General features: G+C 53.2%; 1 protein-coding gene and 1 non-coding gene across 8 annotated transcripts in view; both read left to right on the top strand.

The window, feature by feature from the left end:
• Ap1b1 (adaptor related protein complex 1 subunit beta 1) overlaps positions 1–12,820 on the top strand; it is a 53,484-nt gene that overhangs the window by 37,183 nt on the left and 3,481 nt on the right. For 4 of the 7 annotated variants that reach the window (XM_047561478.1, XM_047561476.1, XM_047561473.1 and 1 more), the window contains exons 12-18: positions 2,409–2,507; positions 3,157–3,416; positions 4,064–4,265; positions 5,089–5,109; positions 5,628–5,771; positions 10,130–10,275; positions 12,487–12,616. In XM_047561478.1, coding sequence (XP_047417434.1) covers positions 2,409–2,507; positions 3,157–3,416; positions 4,064–4,265; positions 5,089–5,109; positions 5,628–5,771; positions 10,130–10,275; positions 12,487–12,616 — 1,002 coding nt within the window. The remainder of the gene's footprint in view (positions 1–2,408; positions 2,508–3,156; positions 3,417–4,063; positions 4,266–5,088; positions 5,110–5,627; positions 5,772–10,129; positions 10,276–12,486; positions 12,617–12,820) is intronic. The other 3 variants (XM_047561480.1, XM_047561479.1, XM_047561475.1) reach the window with 1 other exon arrangement.
• LOC124992039 (small nucleolar RNA SNORD125) lies at positions 11,194–11,290 on the top strand. Its single transcript, XR_007110043.1, has one exon. It is a non-coding gene; the product is annotated as a small nucleolar RNA SNORD125 (small nucleolar RNA).

Genomic DNA, 12,820 nt, shown 5'->3' with positions numbered 1-12,820 from the left:
AGTCCATTTCCTTGTCTCTAGCACAGAGCTGTTGCTAGGATTGCTGGATGCTGTGTGTAAAGTGCCCTGTCCAGTGCTCATTACACCATAGCTAGGGGTGGGGATGATATTTAATTAAGTGGCCTTCCCCTTTGCACCCTGTGTGGCAGTGCAATCCTATAATCCCATTAACTTGGGAGGCTGAGGCAGGAGAATCTCAAGTTCAAGGCCAACCTCAGCAACTTAGCGAGACCCTGTCTCAAAATAAAAAGGACTGAATAAAAGAATGTAGCTGGGGCTGGGGCTGTAGCTTAGTGGCAGAGCGCCCGCCAAGTATGTGTGAGGACCTGGGTTCGATCCTCAGCACCACGTAAAAATAAATAAATAAAATAAAGCCACACTGTCCACCTACAACTATAAAAACTTAAAAAAAAAAAAAAAAAAAGGAATGTAGCTCAGTGGTAAAGTACCAGGTTCAATCCCCTGTACTTCCCCCATCCCACCCTCTGTAGTGCTGTACAGTTTTGGAACTCAGCTTAGATTGTGTCAGCCTGTTGCTCTTGGCTCCTAAGGCTTCTGTAGCCATGGACAGGGAGGGCACTCCGAAAGCCTTGGCCAGGGTGATACATGATCCCTGCCTGCATCTCATTGCATCCTTCCTGGATGTTGAGGGCTACAGCACCATGGCAGAAAGACTGTCTTGAATATGCAGGCTCATGGGGATCCGTGTGTCCGGAGAGCTGAGCAAGGCCCTAGGCTTATGGACAGCGTACCCTCTGGCGGCAGAGACCAAGGCAGACCTAAGTCAGAAGCCAGCAGCCCTGTCAGTGATGAATTGTTCCAGGCAGCCAGCTGACTGGGTTGGGGAGGACTTTTAAAGAGTCCCTGTGTGGTAGTAGTGGTGACAATAACAGCAGTGGTGACAGTTGTTGTGTATTAAGCAGAACACACAATAGCTTCTTTACATCTTTGTCTGATTGTCTCTTCCCATTAACAATGTGAGGTGGTATTGTACCCATTTTATGGATGAGAAAATCTGACTTGAGAAGTCAAATGACATGTCCAGGGTTATCTGGCTGGGAAGTGATAGAATGAGAATCCAAATAAGGTGTGATCTGACTCCAGCTCCAAACCAGCTGCCATAAGTTGCCATTTTCAGAGCTCACAGGAACTCGCTCCCACCTCTCGTTCACAGACTAGGGGTAAATGACATCCTATAGGCCACTGGCCAGGAGCTGGAGCCAAGTGTGGAAGCCAGGTCCTGAGCTGCCTTCTGCCATAGAAACTGCCAGCTCACTGCTCCTCTCCCATTCTCCCAAGTGTACTCAGATCACAGGGACTCTGGCTTGCTTAATCCCAGGAAACCACTGCATCCCCTCCATTCTGCCTCCTGCTGTCAGCCCACCCTGCAAGCCAGGCTAATTAAGACCTTCATGTCTTATTGAACAGGCCCGAGAGATGCCACCACGACTGCTGCTCCTGCCTTCTTGTCCTAGGACTGGCAAATGAGATCGTGGCTAAGGAAGGACCATGTACAGTGACTTGCTCTTTTTTGGATGTAATTTCAATCAGAAAGTATTTCTTAAGTGGCTACTTACATATTAGACTCTAGACGGAGCTGTAACTAGAGATAGGTAGTGAGTAAGATAGACACTATTCCTGCCCACAGGGCGCTCACAGCCACATGACAACCTGATGGCCTGTGGTGCCAATGAGGTGGGTAGAGGAGGCCATGGAAGTGTGGGTGTAGGGGTGGGGTCAGAACCAGATCTGAAGGTAAGGAGATGCTGGCCTGGCCGAGGGTGGCAAGAGGATTTCAGGTGAGAGGTGGGGCTGATAGACGACCAGGCAGGAGTAGCTTTGTTTTTGTTGTTTTGTTTTGGTGCAGATGGGGATTGAACCCAGACCTTGTGCATCTAAGGCAAGCACTCTACCAACTGAGCTATATCCCCAGCCCAGGAGTAGTTCTTATCCTCTGATAGAAGTTCAGCTTCTCCATGGTAGGCTGGCTCTGTGGTCCTGCTGACCTAGTCCCCTGGACTTCAATGGCACCATTGCCCCCTGTTGGCAGATGGACCCCAGAAGCCTACCAGCCATAATCATTACCTTTTCAAGCTGTGAGCTTCTCATGGTGCTGTGGGCCTGAAGCTCTGACACGTGTCCAGGAATCTAACCTGGGTTGCAGCTCCCAGCCCGCCTGGGTTGGCCAAATAGTACAATGCCCAGTACAATTCCTTCCTGAGTAAACCAAGGTCTCGGCCACTCGGCAGCATCAGCATCCCTACTGCCTTAACCTGTGTTCAGTGGCAGCACCAAACCTACACAGGCTGCTCCTAGCTTCCAGGGACTTTGTCCCCTGTTTTCCTTCACTCATTTGGTCCTCTGCTCCCACATGAAGCCCACCCTTGTGCCCTTCTGTCTCCCTGCAGGTCCAGCTGCAGCTGCTGACAGCCATCGTAAAGCTCTTTCTTAAGAAGCCAACAGAGACCCAGGAGCTGGTACAACAGGTCCTCAGTTTGGCCACTCAGGTGGGTGTCCCAGGAGCCCGGTGTGGGAGCTAGTCTTGCCCCAGAGAATAGCCTCTGTGGGAACTTGGCCTCAGATTGATTCAAGATACCTGCCTTCAGGATCCTAGAGTCACAGACAAATCAAAGTGGTGGGGATCTAGTGAAGCAGTTGAGACAGACTGTAAATGAGGGGGAGAGGGGACTTAGGGGCATCAGAGGTCAAGGAGGCAGACACAGAGGGCAGTTGGGAATTGAGACAGGAGTGGGTGTGGCCTACCTGTGGTGGGACTGGAGTGGAAAACGACAGGGAGGCTGGGCGCAGTGGCACATACCTGTAAATCCCAGTGGCTCGGGAGGCTGAGACAGGAGGATTGCAAGTTCAAAGCCAGCCTTAGGAACTTCGTGAGGCCCTAAGCAACTTGTGAGACCCTCTCTCAAAATAGAACATTTAAAGGGCTGGGAATGTAACTCAGTGGTAAATTGCCTCTGGGTTAAATCCTCAGTACCCCCAAAAAAGGAAAACCACAGGGAACGAGCCAGGAGCTGGGACATGTCTGTTTAAGTGATTCAGGGTTGGCTTATGGCGTGCTCAGGATTGATGTCATTGGCCAACCCTGTGACCACACCTGGATGATGGGGAGGAGCTTCATGGACCTCTCACCTCCTTAAGGACTCAGATAACCCGGACCTGCGGGACCGTGGCTACATCTATTGGCGCCTGCTCTCCACGGACCCAGTGGCTGCCAAGGAGGTGGTTTTGGCGGAGAAGCCACTCATCTCTGAGGAGACGGACCTCATCGAGCCCACGCTGCTGGACGAGCTCATCTGCTACATTGGCACGCTGGCCTCCGTCTATCATAAGCCGCCCAGCGCCTTTGTGGAGGGGGGCCGGGGCGTGGTGCACAAGAGCCTGCCACCTCGCACCGCCTCGTGAGTGCAGCCAGCCAGTCTGTGGGCTGCGCCTCCCACCTGCTTTCTCGATTCAGTTATTTAATGGCATAGGCCCTGGAGCCTCATGTGACATCCCTTGGCAAGGCCTAAGTCTGAGGCAGCCATGATTCTAGCAGCCTTTTACCCAGTGCTTAACTACACGTGAGGTATTCACCAGATGACCTCTTTTGACCTATCAACAGCTAAGAGAAAATGTCCTCCTAATTTAGCTGATGAGGACAGTGGGCATAGAGAGTTTGAGTGGTCAGTCAACAACCTAACAGCTAGCAGAGCTGAGGTTCAGACCCATTTTTATCTGGTTCCAGAACCATGTTCTTACCACCTCCGCTGCTCCCATGTGACTGTTTTGGCCTGTGACAGTCCTTGGGAACTGGCATCCAGTTTTCTCTTGTGTGTGCCAAAGAGTAAATACACTTGGTTCTTTACCTTCATCCACCCCCAGGGAGAGCCCAGAGATGGACCAGATTTACAAATGGGGAGGTGGAGGGCTGTAGATGGCCCCCTGGGACAGCGAGGAGATCCAGTGCCTGTCCTGGGGGAGGATCTTGAAGACTAGGACCTCTTTGACCTCCCTGGGACATTTGGACACCTCTGCTTGCTGACCCTCTGCTTTCTGTGTCCGACAGGAGCGAGAGCACAGAGAGCCCTGAGACAGCTCCTGCTGGAGCCCCAGCTGCTGAGCAGCCAGATGTTATCCCCGCCCAGGGTGACCTGCTAGGTGATCTTCTCAACCTGGACCTTGGTCCCCCAGTGAGTGGCCCACCCTTGGTCACCTCCTCAGTGCAGATGGGAGCCGTGGATCTTCTCGGTGGTGGCCTTGACAGTCTGGTATGTCCTGCCCTCCTTCCCCCCGCAGGTGATGTTGACAATGATCTTCAGAGGAGTAGTCATTGAATACTCACTCTTTGCCACACTAGGCAAGTGCCTTAGGCTCACTACATTAAATCCCTATGTCTGCCCTTGAAGGTGATTGTGTAGCTCCTACTTGCAGATGAGAAAACTGGGACCATAAGACAGCCTGACCCTGTAAGACAGCACAGCTGCTAAGCCGCAGAGGCAGGACACAGCCCCCTTGCTGAACCGCTCAGTCAATCGTAGCCACTTCCTTTGACCCTGAATACTCGTTATCTTTGCACATTGGGATAGTCCTGGCTTTAGGAGCCAGGCCGGTGTCCATGCATCCTCAGACTATACCAGCTGGGGTCAGCAGCCCAGGCAGGCCTCTCTGAGAGAGCCCCTGAGAGACTGGTTACAGGGGCCCAGGGTGTCCCCAGGCTTCTTTAGGTAGCTGGTAGAGCCAGGTGGCAGGGGACAGCCAAGCTCTTCTCTTTCCCTGCTCAGCTCAGGTGCCCAAGGTTGCAACACAAGGGCAGGCGTCTGGCAGTCAGCACTGCTAGGGCATGGGTAGGAAGGGTTGTGGCCCAGGATGTGAGGGTGGTGGTGAAGCCAGGAGGGTAGTACCCATAAGGGGACAGGGCTCAGCCTCAAAACAGATTCACCTTGGTTGGAGCCAGTTGACTAATCTTCCTCTTTCCCTTTTCTTGTCTCTCTCTCTCTCTCTCTCTCCCTCTCTCTTTTTCTGTTGTTTTTCCTGGCTTTTCTGTCTGCATGTTGCTGCCTGTTCTCTCCATCCTGCTGCTTCTGCTTGGAGATGGGGGATGAGCCTGAAGGGGTATGGTTCAACCCTGTGTCACCAAGCCTTCTTCCCTGCTCCTCCTCAGAGCACTAGCCCAGCATCCCAAGGGGTGGGTGAAGTCATGGAAGTCTCTCCCTGCTGAGCCCTGGCCTTTGGTCCAGCATCCTGGCAGCCTTTGCTTTGACCTCCTGGCATCCAGTTGCCATTGGGCCCTATAGACTATGAATTCTTCACTATGTTCTTTCCACCCCGTGATAAATTACCTTGTCATCCTGAGGCTCTCTGGTCTGCTTAGCACATCTACCCAGTAGTATGTCTGGGTTCCTTCTTTTATCCATGGGTCACCCCTGAGTTTCAAGGCTTGTAGGGCACAGGAGGGCTTATCCTCTCTCCTTCAACCATCTCACTCTCCTGTTTCTGCAACTTAGAGTTGATGCAGAGGGCTATCCCACCCCCACCTCCACCGTTCTAAAGAGTCAAGTGACTATTCTTCCCATACCCCTGATGTCCCTGCTTTTGATGCCTGCCTCTGACCTCCTTCCCTTCCTTTCCAGATTGGGGACCCTAGCTTTGGGGCACCCCCAGCAGCAGCAGTACCAGCCAGACTAGGAGCACCTATCAGCAGTGGCCTTAGTGACCTCTTTGACTTGACCAGTGGTGTGGGCACCTTGTCAGGATCATACGTGGCCCCCAAAGCAGTAAGTAATACCTTGCCTTCACTCAGCAGGAACATAGAAACATTAATAGAGATGGTGTGTAACTTCCTTAATGTCCTGTGCAAGAGAAGCGGGACCGTAAGCAGCACAGAGGAAGAGAAGCTGACTTTGGCCTGGGGGCCCAGGAAGGCTTCCTGGAGGAGGGCTTGCTGAGTGCAGGCCTGCAGAACGGTTGAATTAGCTGAGCAAATGCAGGGAGAGTGCTCCAGGGCTAGGGAACTGCCCACAGCAAGGCCTGGAGGGGTGACGGGGAGAGTGCTCCCTACCTTGTCAGGGCACTGAGCAGGCACAGTATTTTTCAGTGCTTCAGACCCAGTGCCTCAGTTACAAAAGACTTTTTTTTTAATACCAGTGCTTGAACCCAGGGATATTTAACCACTGAGCCACATCCCCAACCTGTTCGTTTATTTAATTTTGAGACAGTCTTGCTAAGTGGCTCAGGGCCTTGCTAAGTTGCTGAGGCTGGCTTTGAACTTGTAATCCTCCTCTCTCAGACACCTGAGCTGCTGGGATTACAGACATGCACCACTGTGCCTGGCCTAGAAGACAATTTATAGTGCCCCGTTCCTGTCCCTAAAGAAAATTGGTAGACTCTACAACCTGTCTACATGTAGAATTTCAAAAATAATCCAACACTATCACTGGGTAAAGGAGACACAAAGATGAAAATACAAGCCCATATTTCAGTATAACTGCTTGGGTATACCCACCTACCCCAGAAGATGTGCTGAGGTTATCACTGTGGCTGTGACAGCTGTAGCTGGTGTTAGAAGCTTGGACACCCTGAGTGATGTGACCAGCTCTACTGTTAATTTGTGAAATAGTGACTGAGTCCCACTGAAAAAGAAAAGAACAGGCTCCCCTTGAGTTACAGTCCTAGAACTTTCCATGCAGAAAATGCTGCAAGGATACCCAGGACAGTTGCTTGTCACTGGGGACTGTTGTCCCATGACAGAATGTCCAGCACCTGACTCCAGCCCACAAATCATAGACCCCCTTATTATGCCAGTGCTAGTGACCAGATCACTCAAGCAGGTCCCCCAGTAGAGTCTGGAGATGCCTCACAAGTACCCACTGTGCTACCCTGGGCAGCACCATCCCCTGAGGCTCATGGCTAGATGGGAGATTAGCAAGAGCAAGGTCCACAGGGCCAGGCTGAGCATTTGCTCTTGATCTAGTTGTAACAGGAGCTATTGGAAGGGCTTTAAGCTGAGTGATGAAATGGTCTGATTTGCCCTTGAGAGAGAAGCTCTGGTTCCAGGGAGGATGTGAAGCAGAAGCACAGATCCCACTCAGGAGACTGGCAGGGAGGGATGGGTGCTACTGACCGTCTGAATGAGTGGGGTGGCTTTGGGGGTAGACACAGAGGCTGGACTTGAGACCTCCCTGGGAGATGGGAAGGACAGGATGTGTAGGGGCTTGCGGGGGGGGGGGTGTTCTAACTTGAGCAGCCAGGTGACTGGAGGTGCTGAGATGGGGACACAGGGCAGGGGGTGCCAAGGAAAGCAGAACTGGGTTTAGAGCATGAGAACATGTGAGTTTGGGACTAAGGAGAGCACAGTACAGGCTATGTCGTCAGCATTAGAGGGACGTATCTGGCCTAATCCCCTCAGGACACCTGTGACAGAAGCTGTGTCTGCCAGAGCCCCTTACTTCTGAGGTTCCCTCCACAGAGCAGAACGCAGGTAGGCTTCAGGGACACAGGGACCTGTTTTGAAGGGTCAGTACTTGGCCTCTCTCACAGTGTGCCAGCTGTACCTACAGTGATAATAGTCCTGTGTGACCCTTAATAGGTCATTGCAGATCCCCCAGGCAGGACCCCCAGCAGTGTGTGGACCCCAAAAGGCCCTCAGACAGCAGCTCTGACATCAGCGGCACACTGGTATACCAGGCTCTGCACCAGCCTTGCCCAGCACCCACTGTCCCCAGAGGCCTCCTGCAACCTTATGTTATAGTGATTCCCATTTAGCGATTGAGAAATCTGAGTGTTTTTGTCTACAGTCTCATAACTGGTGACAATCTGAAACTGAGTGCAAGGTGGTGGCCTCAAAGTGAAAACTGCCTATGCATCTGCCTTAATGTCATGCATTGGTTGTTCAGAATCAGCAGGATCAGCGAACAGAGGGCATAGCGTATGATGTAAACCGTGTTCTGCTGACTAATTACTACACAGATTGTCTACACTGAGGCATGAGACTGGCCTGTACCTTTTGAAGGCCCCATATGACAGGCGTAAGGCAGGATGGGGAAACAGACCGGCAGAGACTCCTGCAACCCTGTGGGTGCCGTTGCCAGGCACTGAAAGGTACTCAAAATATAAAGCCATGGGTTGGTCCTCAGTGAGCTGGCCTCTACTCGTATGTTAACCTTAACACATCATCACTGCTTTGTCCTAGTGAAGGACCAGAGGAATGTCCCTGGTCAGCAGTGAGTGCCAGGGATGAGATGCAAGGGGACTGCTACATTAGAAGTAATCAATCCTGCCTGGAGGAGGAGTCCTTGCAACAGGGTCAGGATTTTCCCTACTGCCTCAGTCAAAGAAAGGTTGGAGGATGTGCATGTGCTCTCCCTTCAGAAGCAGCAGCAGCTCGTCTACCTGTCCCCGGCAGCAGTGTGATTATTGGAATTGTCTGCTTCTTGTGCTTTCCCCACCTGCCCTGGGGTAAATATGTTCTCCAGCCCTTCTGGTCAGGAAGGATGGGGCTCCCTAGGTACAAGAATTTTGAGTTCCTGCAGCACGTGGGTCAGCAGGTTGGGACGGTTCACTGGTTCAGCCAATGACTTGAGAGACAGGCAGGAGAATTGCAAATTCAAGGCCACCTGAGTAACTTAGCAGACCCTGTCTCAAAATAAAAATTTAAAAAGGCCAGGTATGTGGCTCAGCAGCTAGAATCTCAATGCTATTAAAAAAGGAATTTAAAAAAATCAAAAAGGAAAAGAAAAAAGCAGGAGGCGGCCTGTGGGGACGGGCTGGGGAAGTCCTCCCGCCCTGAGGAAGCTGGACTTGGGGCCAGGTTCAGCCGCTGCCTGACTGCTTCCTATGTGCCTAGTCACAGCCCAGAGCTTAGAGCTGAAGCCACTCATTTCTGCCCTCACAGATCGATCCAGGACATGCAAAAGGTGCTGGGCTCGGCCAGATGAGGTGTGGGTGGATAAGTGCTTTCCAGAAAGAGGAACTGGAAGGTGCGGGTTCCCGGGGAGCTGGGCCACGCTGATCCTGGAGTAGTCCCAGGCTGTAGAGGCCATTGCAAGTTGGAAAGGGGTTTTCGAGGGTGCCATGATCACATTTGTATTTCACAAAATGCCTCTAGCTGCTAGGGAAAGGGGCATGGGGCAGACACCTGTGGTGCTGCCCTACCTGGGGAGGTCCGATGGCACAGACAAAAGTGGTTTCTGTGGAGGAGTCGGGAAGTGAAGATCTTGGCGGCAGGTGGCATTGACGGGACTCGGGCTGCACGGTGCAGCGTGAGAGTTACAGACACTTGTGGAAGCTGCCAGGTGCAACCAGAACCTTTTGATTTTAAGGGGTCTGTGAACCACCCACGGGAGACTAAGCCTGAGAGGCATCTGTGTGACGTCAAGGATCCTATGTCAAGGACCCTTAATGGGCACAGCTGGGATTCCTGCTGTTGGTTCAGCAAACACTCCCTGAATGCAGCTCCACACCAGGCTCTAAACCAAGGATGTAAAGACCGAAAAGTGGAGCCCTTCCCTCCAGGAGCTCTGTGGGAGCAGAAGGGATGGGCGCACAGGCTCAAGTTTATCTGCCTTGACATCACTGGGGAAGGATCTTGGTGACTGGCTTCCTGGAGGCGGCAGCTCTCCGGCTGAGACTCCATTGACAAGGGCAGTCAGGCACCAAGGGCCTGCCAGAGGAGGTCCTCTTGGGTACTGTCCTTGGTCAGGCCACTTCTACAATGAAAGGCCAGCCATTCCTCCTGTAAGGGAGGACAGACTGTGACAGCCAGGAAGGACTCAACTTCTGGCCAGAATCCAAGATGTCGTTGGGCTCTCAGCTCTGTCCTTGGCTTGTCAGGAGGCTGGCAGGGCTCACCTGTCTTGTTGCCTTCTCAGCCGTACTTGCTAAGTGTTTTCTTTGACCTCTGAATACTTAGATAAGCCCTTGAGTGTACCAGTCCACATCCCCAGCTATTCTGAGGGCGGCCACAGCACTGCAGTGGCCCTAAGTGGGCCCCGAGATCTTTCTTTTCCCCAGAAGGCCAGTGTGGCCAGTCTGGGAGTTCCCCTCAGGAGAAAGAAAAAAAGGAGCCCCAGGTGGGCTGTGGGTTTGGGTCAGAGGAAGAGGCATGTAAGAGCCCCACCTCATCTCTTCCCTGCAGGTCTGGCTCCCAGCCATGAAGGCCAAGGGGCTGGAAATCTCAGGCACCTTCACCCGCCAGGTGGGCTCCATCTCCATGGACCTGCAACTGACCAACAAGGCCCTGCAGGTCATGACAGACTTTGCCATCCAGTTCAACCGCAACAGGTGAGTTCCCAAGGCCAGCGTGCCTGGAGTCCACGTTGGCCTGCAAGCAGAGCTGGCAGCCACATGGGGCCTGGTGCCTCGTTTCTGTAGAAGTTGGATGTCTGACCACTCTCAGGCCAAAGCCCTCTACAGCAGTAATCCCCTCCCCTCCCCTTCCCCCTTGACCGCTTCACGTAGACTCCAGAGTACCAGGCAGAGCAGGGAGGGTGTCCCCCTGTACTTTTGCCTGCCTTTTTTGGCTGGAGAAGTGTTGCTGATAGAAATCCCAGCTCCATGAGGGTGCTGTGGTACAGGCCTGTAATCTCAGCAATTCAGTGAAATTCCGTCTCAAAATTAAAAAGTAGCCAGGTGCAATGGCACTCACCTGTAATCTCAGCAACTCTGGAGGCCGAAGCAGGATTGAAAGCTCAAAGCCAGCCTCAGCAACTTAGCAAGACCCTGTCTTGAAATAAAAAATAAAAGGGCTGGGGATATGGCTCAGTGCTTAAGCCCCCCTGGGTTCGAATCCCTGGTACAAAAAAAAAAAAAAAAAAGGCAACAAAAGGACTGGGGTGTAGCTCAGTAAGGCACTCCTGGGTTCACTCTCCAGCACCAAAAAAGAAGAAAGCCCAGCTCCAACCCAGCAACCAGCCTTTAATAAGCTTCCTCCACACCAGGAGGGGCTTGCCCCACTATCAGGAGCTCAGGCCTCTGCTCCAGACCCTAGTCACATCTGTGTCAGGAAGGCAGGTGGATGTGGGCCTGCCCACTACCCCATCCCAACCCCAGTGGCACAAGATCAGACAGATTCCTCTGGGAATAAGTGGTGGCCGCTCCAGACTCCTCTCCACTCAGGTCCCCCACTGCATGTTAGTGGGGCAGCTCGGCTGTCTGGCACCGCTGGGCTGGTCAGGCCAGCTAGGCCAGGGCTCTCTGGGGAACCTGAGCAGCCCCTCCTGATGATTCTTCTTCCTGAGCAGCTCTAGTGATGAGCAAACTGAGCCTCTAAGAAGTTGACTGAAGGGGCTGCTTCCTCAGGGAGATCCTGGGACCCCCACTCTTGGGCAGGCCAGGAAGGCTGGAGCAGCTCTGCCACTTCCGCTCAGAGGACCCCGGAGGCCACAGAGGCATTGCGAGTACTAGGGATGGTCCCAACAATTGCCCCTAACAAACCTCCTGTGCACTGAATGCTTCCTGGTGTCAGGGCCTGTGCCAAGTGCTTTCGGAGTGTTGTTGCAGTGGAGTCACCTGACAGTCCAGTAAACTTGATGCCACTTCCCCTTTTTAACAGATTCAGAGAGGGCGAGGGCCTTGCTGAAGATCACATAGGCAGGGGCAGAGCTCCCAGGAAGGCCTGAAGTGCTGAGCCACCATGCGGGCCTGGGCTTCCCTATGTCATCTCCCGTTGTTTCTTAGGCAGGCCTAATCGGCCTCATGGGTAAAGAGCACAGCAGGAGTTGGGAAGCTTGAGTTTTGAGACTCTGGGCATGAGTCTGCCACCCTGAGGTTCCATGTCCTCATCTGGAAGATGGGATGATATCTACCAGTCTGTTTTTACGAGGATAGAAACTGCTGTGCTATTACATGCTCAGCCTGGGCATGCCAAGAGCTCCATTCAGGTCCTAGTCCACACTGTCCTCATTTACCTTCCAAGAGCCTACAGCTGGGCTCTGTCTCTCACTGAGGGTGGAGGGTCTTGTCCACACACTGCTCTTGTCCACATGCTGCTCTGCAGATAAATGGGACTTCCCTAAATCTCTATAGCCATCATGTGACCTGGCTGTTTCTGGCCCAATGAAATCTGGCTTTCACTTCAGGAGATCAGACCCCTCCTGGGAGCTGGAAATTGGCAGCAGAGACTTGGGTGGCCACTGAGTTTTCAAGTTAAAAGAATATAATCCCAGTCTCTGGTATCAGGTTGCAGCTCCTTAAGGGCAGAGCAGGGCAAGACTGTACTGAACCTGGACCCAACCCAGAGGAAAAAGGAAGATGTGCTTCAGTCTGCAGCGAGACTAGGGCAGAGTGGCAGACCCAAGGCTCTTGCCTCCTGTCTGCGCAACCACGGAGGCGTGGTGGTCGGGAGCCCATCCTGTCCTTAGCCTAGAGTTTGGGCAAGGCCAGCTTGGTGAAGAGGCTTGCTCACCACTGTACCCACTCTGGCCTGAAGAGCCCACCTGGCGTGTGTTAGCACTGCTCCCCCTGCCATCCCTGCGGGGGCTTCTCTCTCCCCAGCTTTGGCCTGGCCCCCGCCGCCCCCCTCCAGGTGCATGCGCCGCTCAGCCCTAACCAGACGGTGGAGATCTCCCTGCCTCTTAACACAGTGGGCTCAGTCATGAAGATGGAGCCTCTGAACAACCTCCAGGTGTGTTCCAGCAGGGCCAGGCACCTCAGTGCTTCCCTGCCTGCTGGCCCTGGGGAGGGGACCCAGCCGTGTCAGCAGAGGGCTGGTCTGTGGAGTCCTGATTTGGGCTACACATGTGCCAGGGGAGGCCCAGGTCAGAGGGAATGAGTGGGAGGGTCATATGAGAGAACCTGTTTGGGGACGCCCTCCTTTGGGCTTCAGAGG

The sequence above is a fragment of the Sciurus carolinensis genome, chromosome 8, assembly GCF_902686445.1.
Source record: "Sciurus carolinensis chromosome 8, mSciCar1.2, whole genome shotgun sequence".
Classification (NCBI taxonomy): Eukaryota; Metazoa; Chordata; class Mammalia; order Rodentia; family Sciuridae; genus Sciurus; species Sciurus carolinensis.
This window is presented reverse-complemented; position numbering and strand designations above follow the sequence as displayed.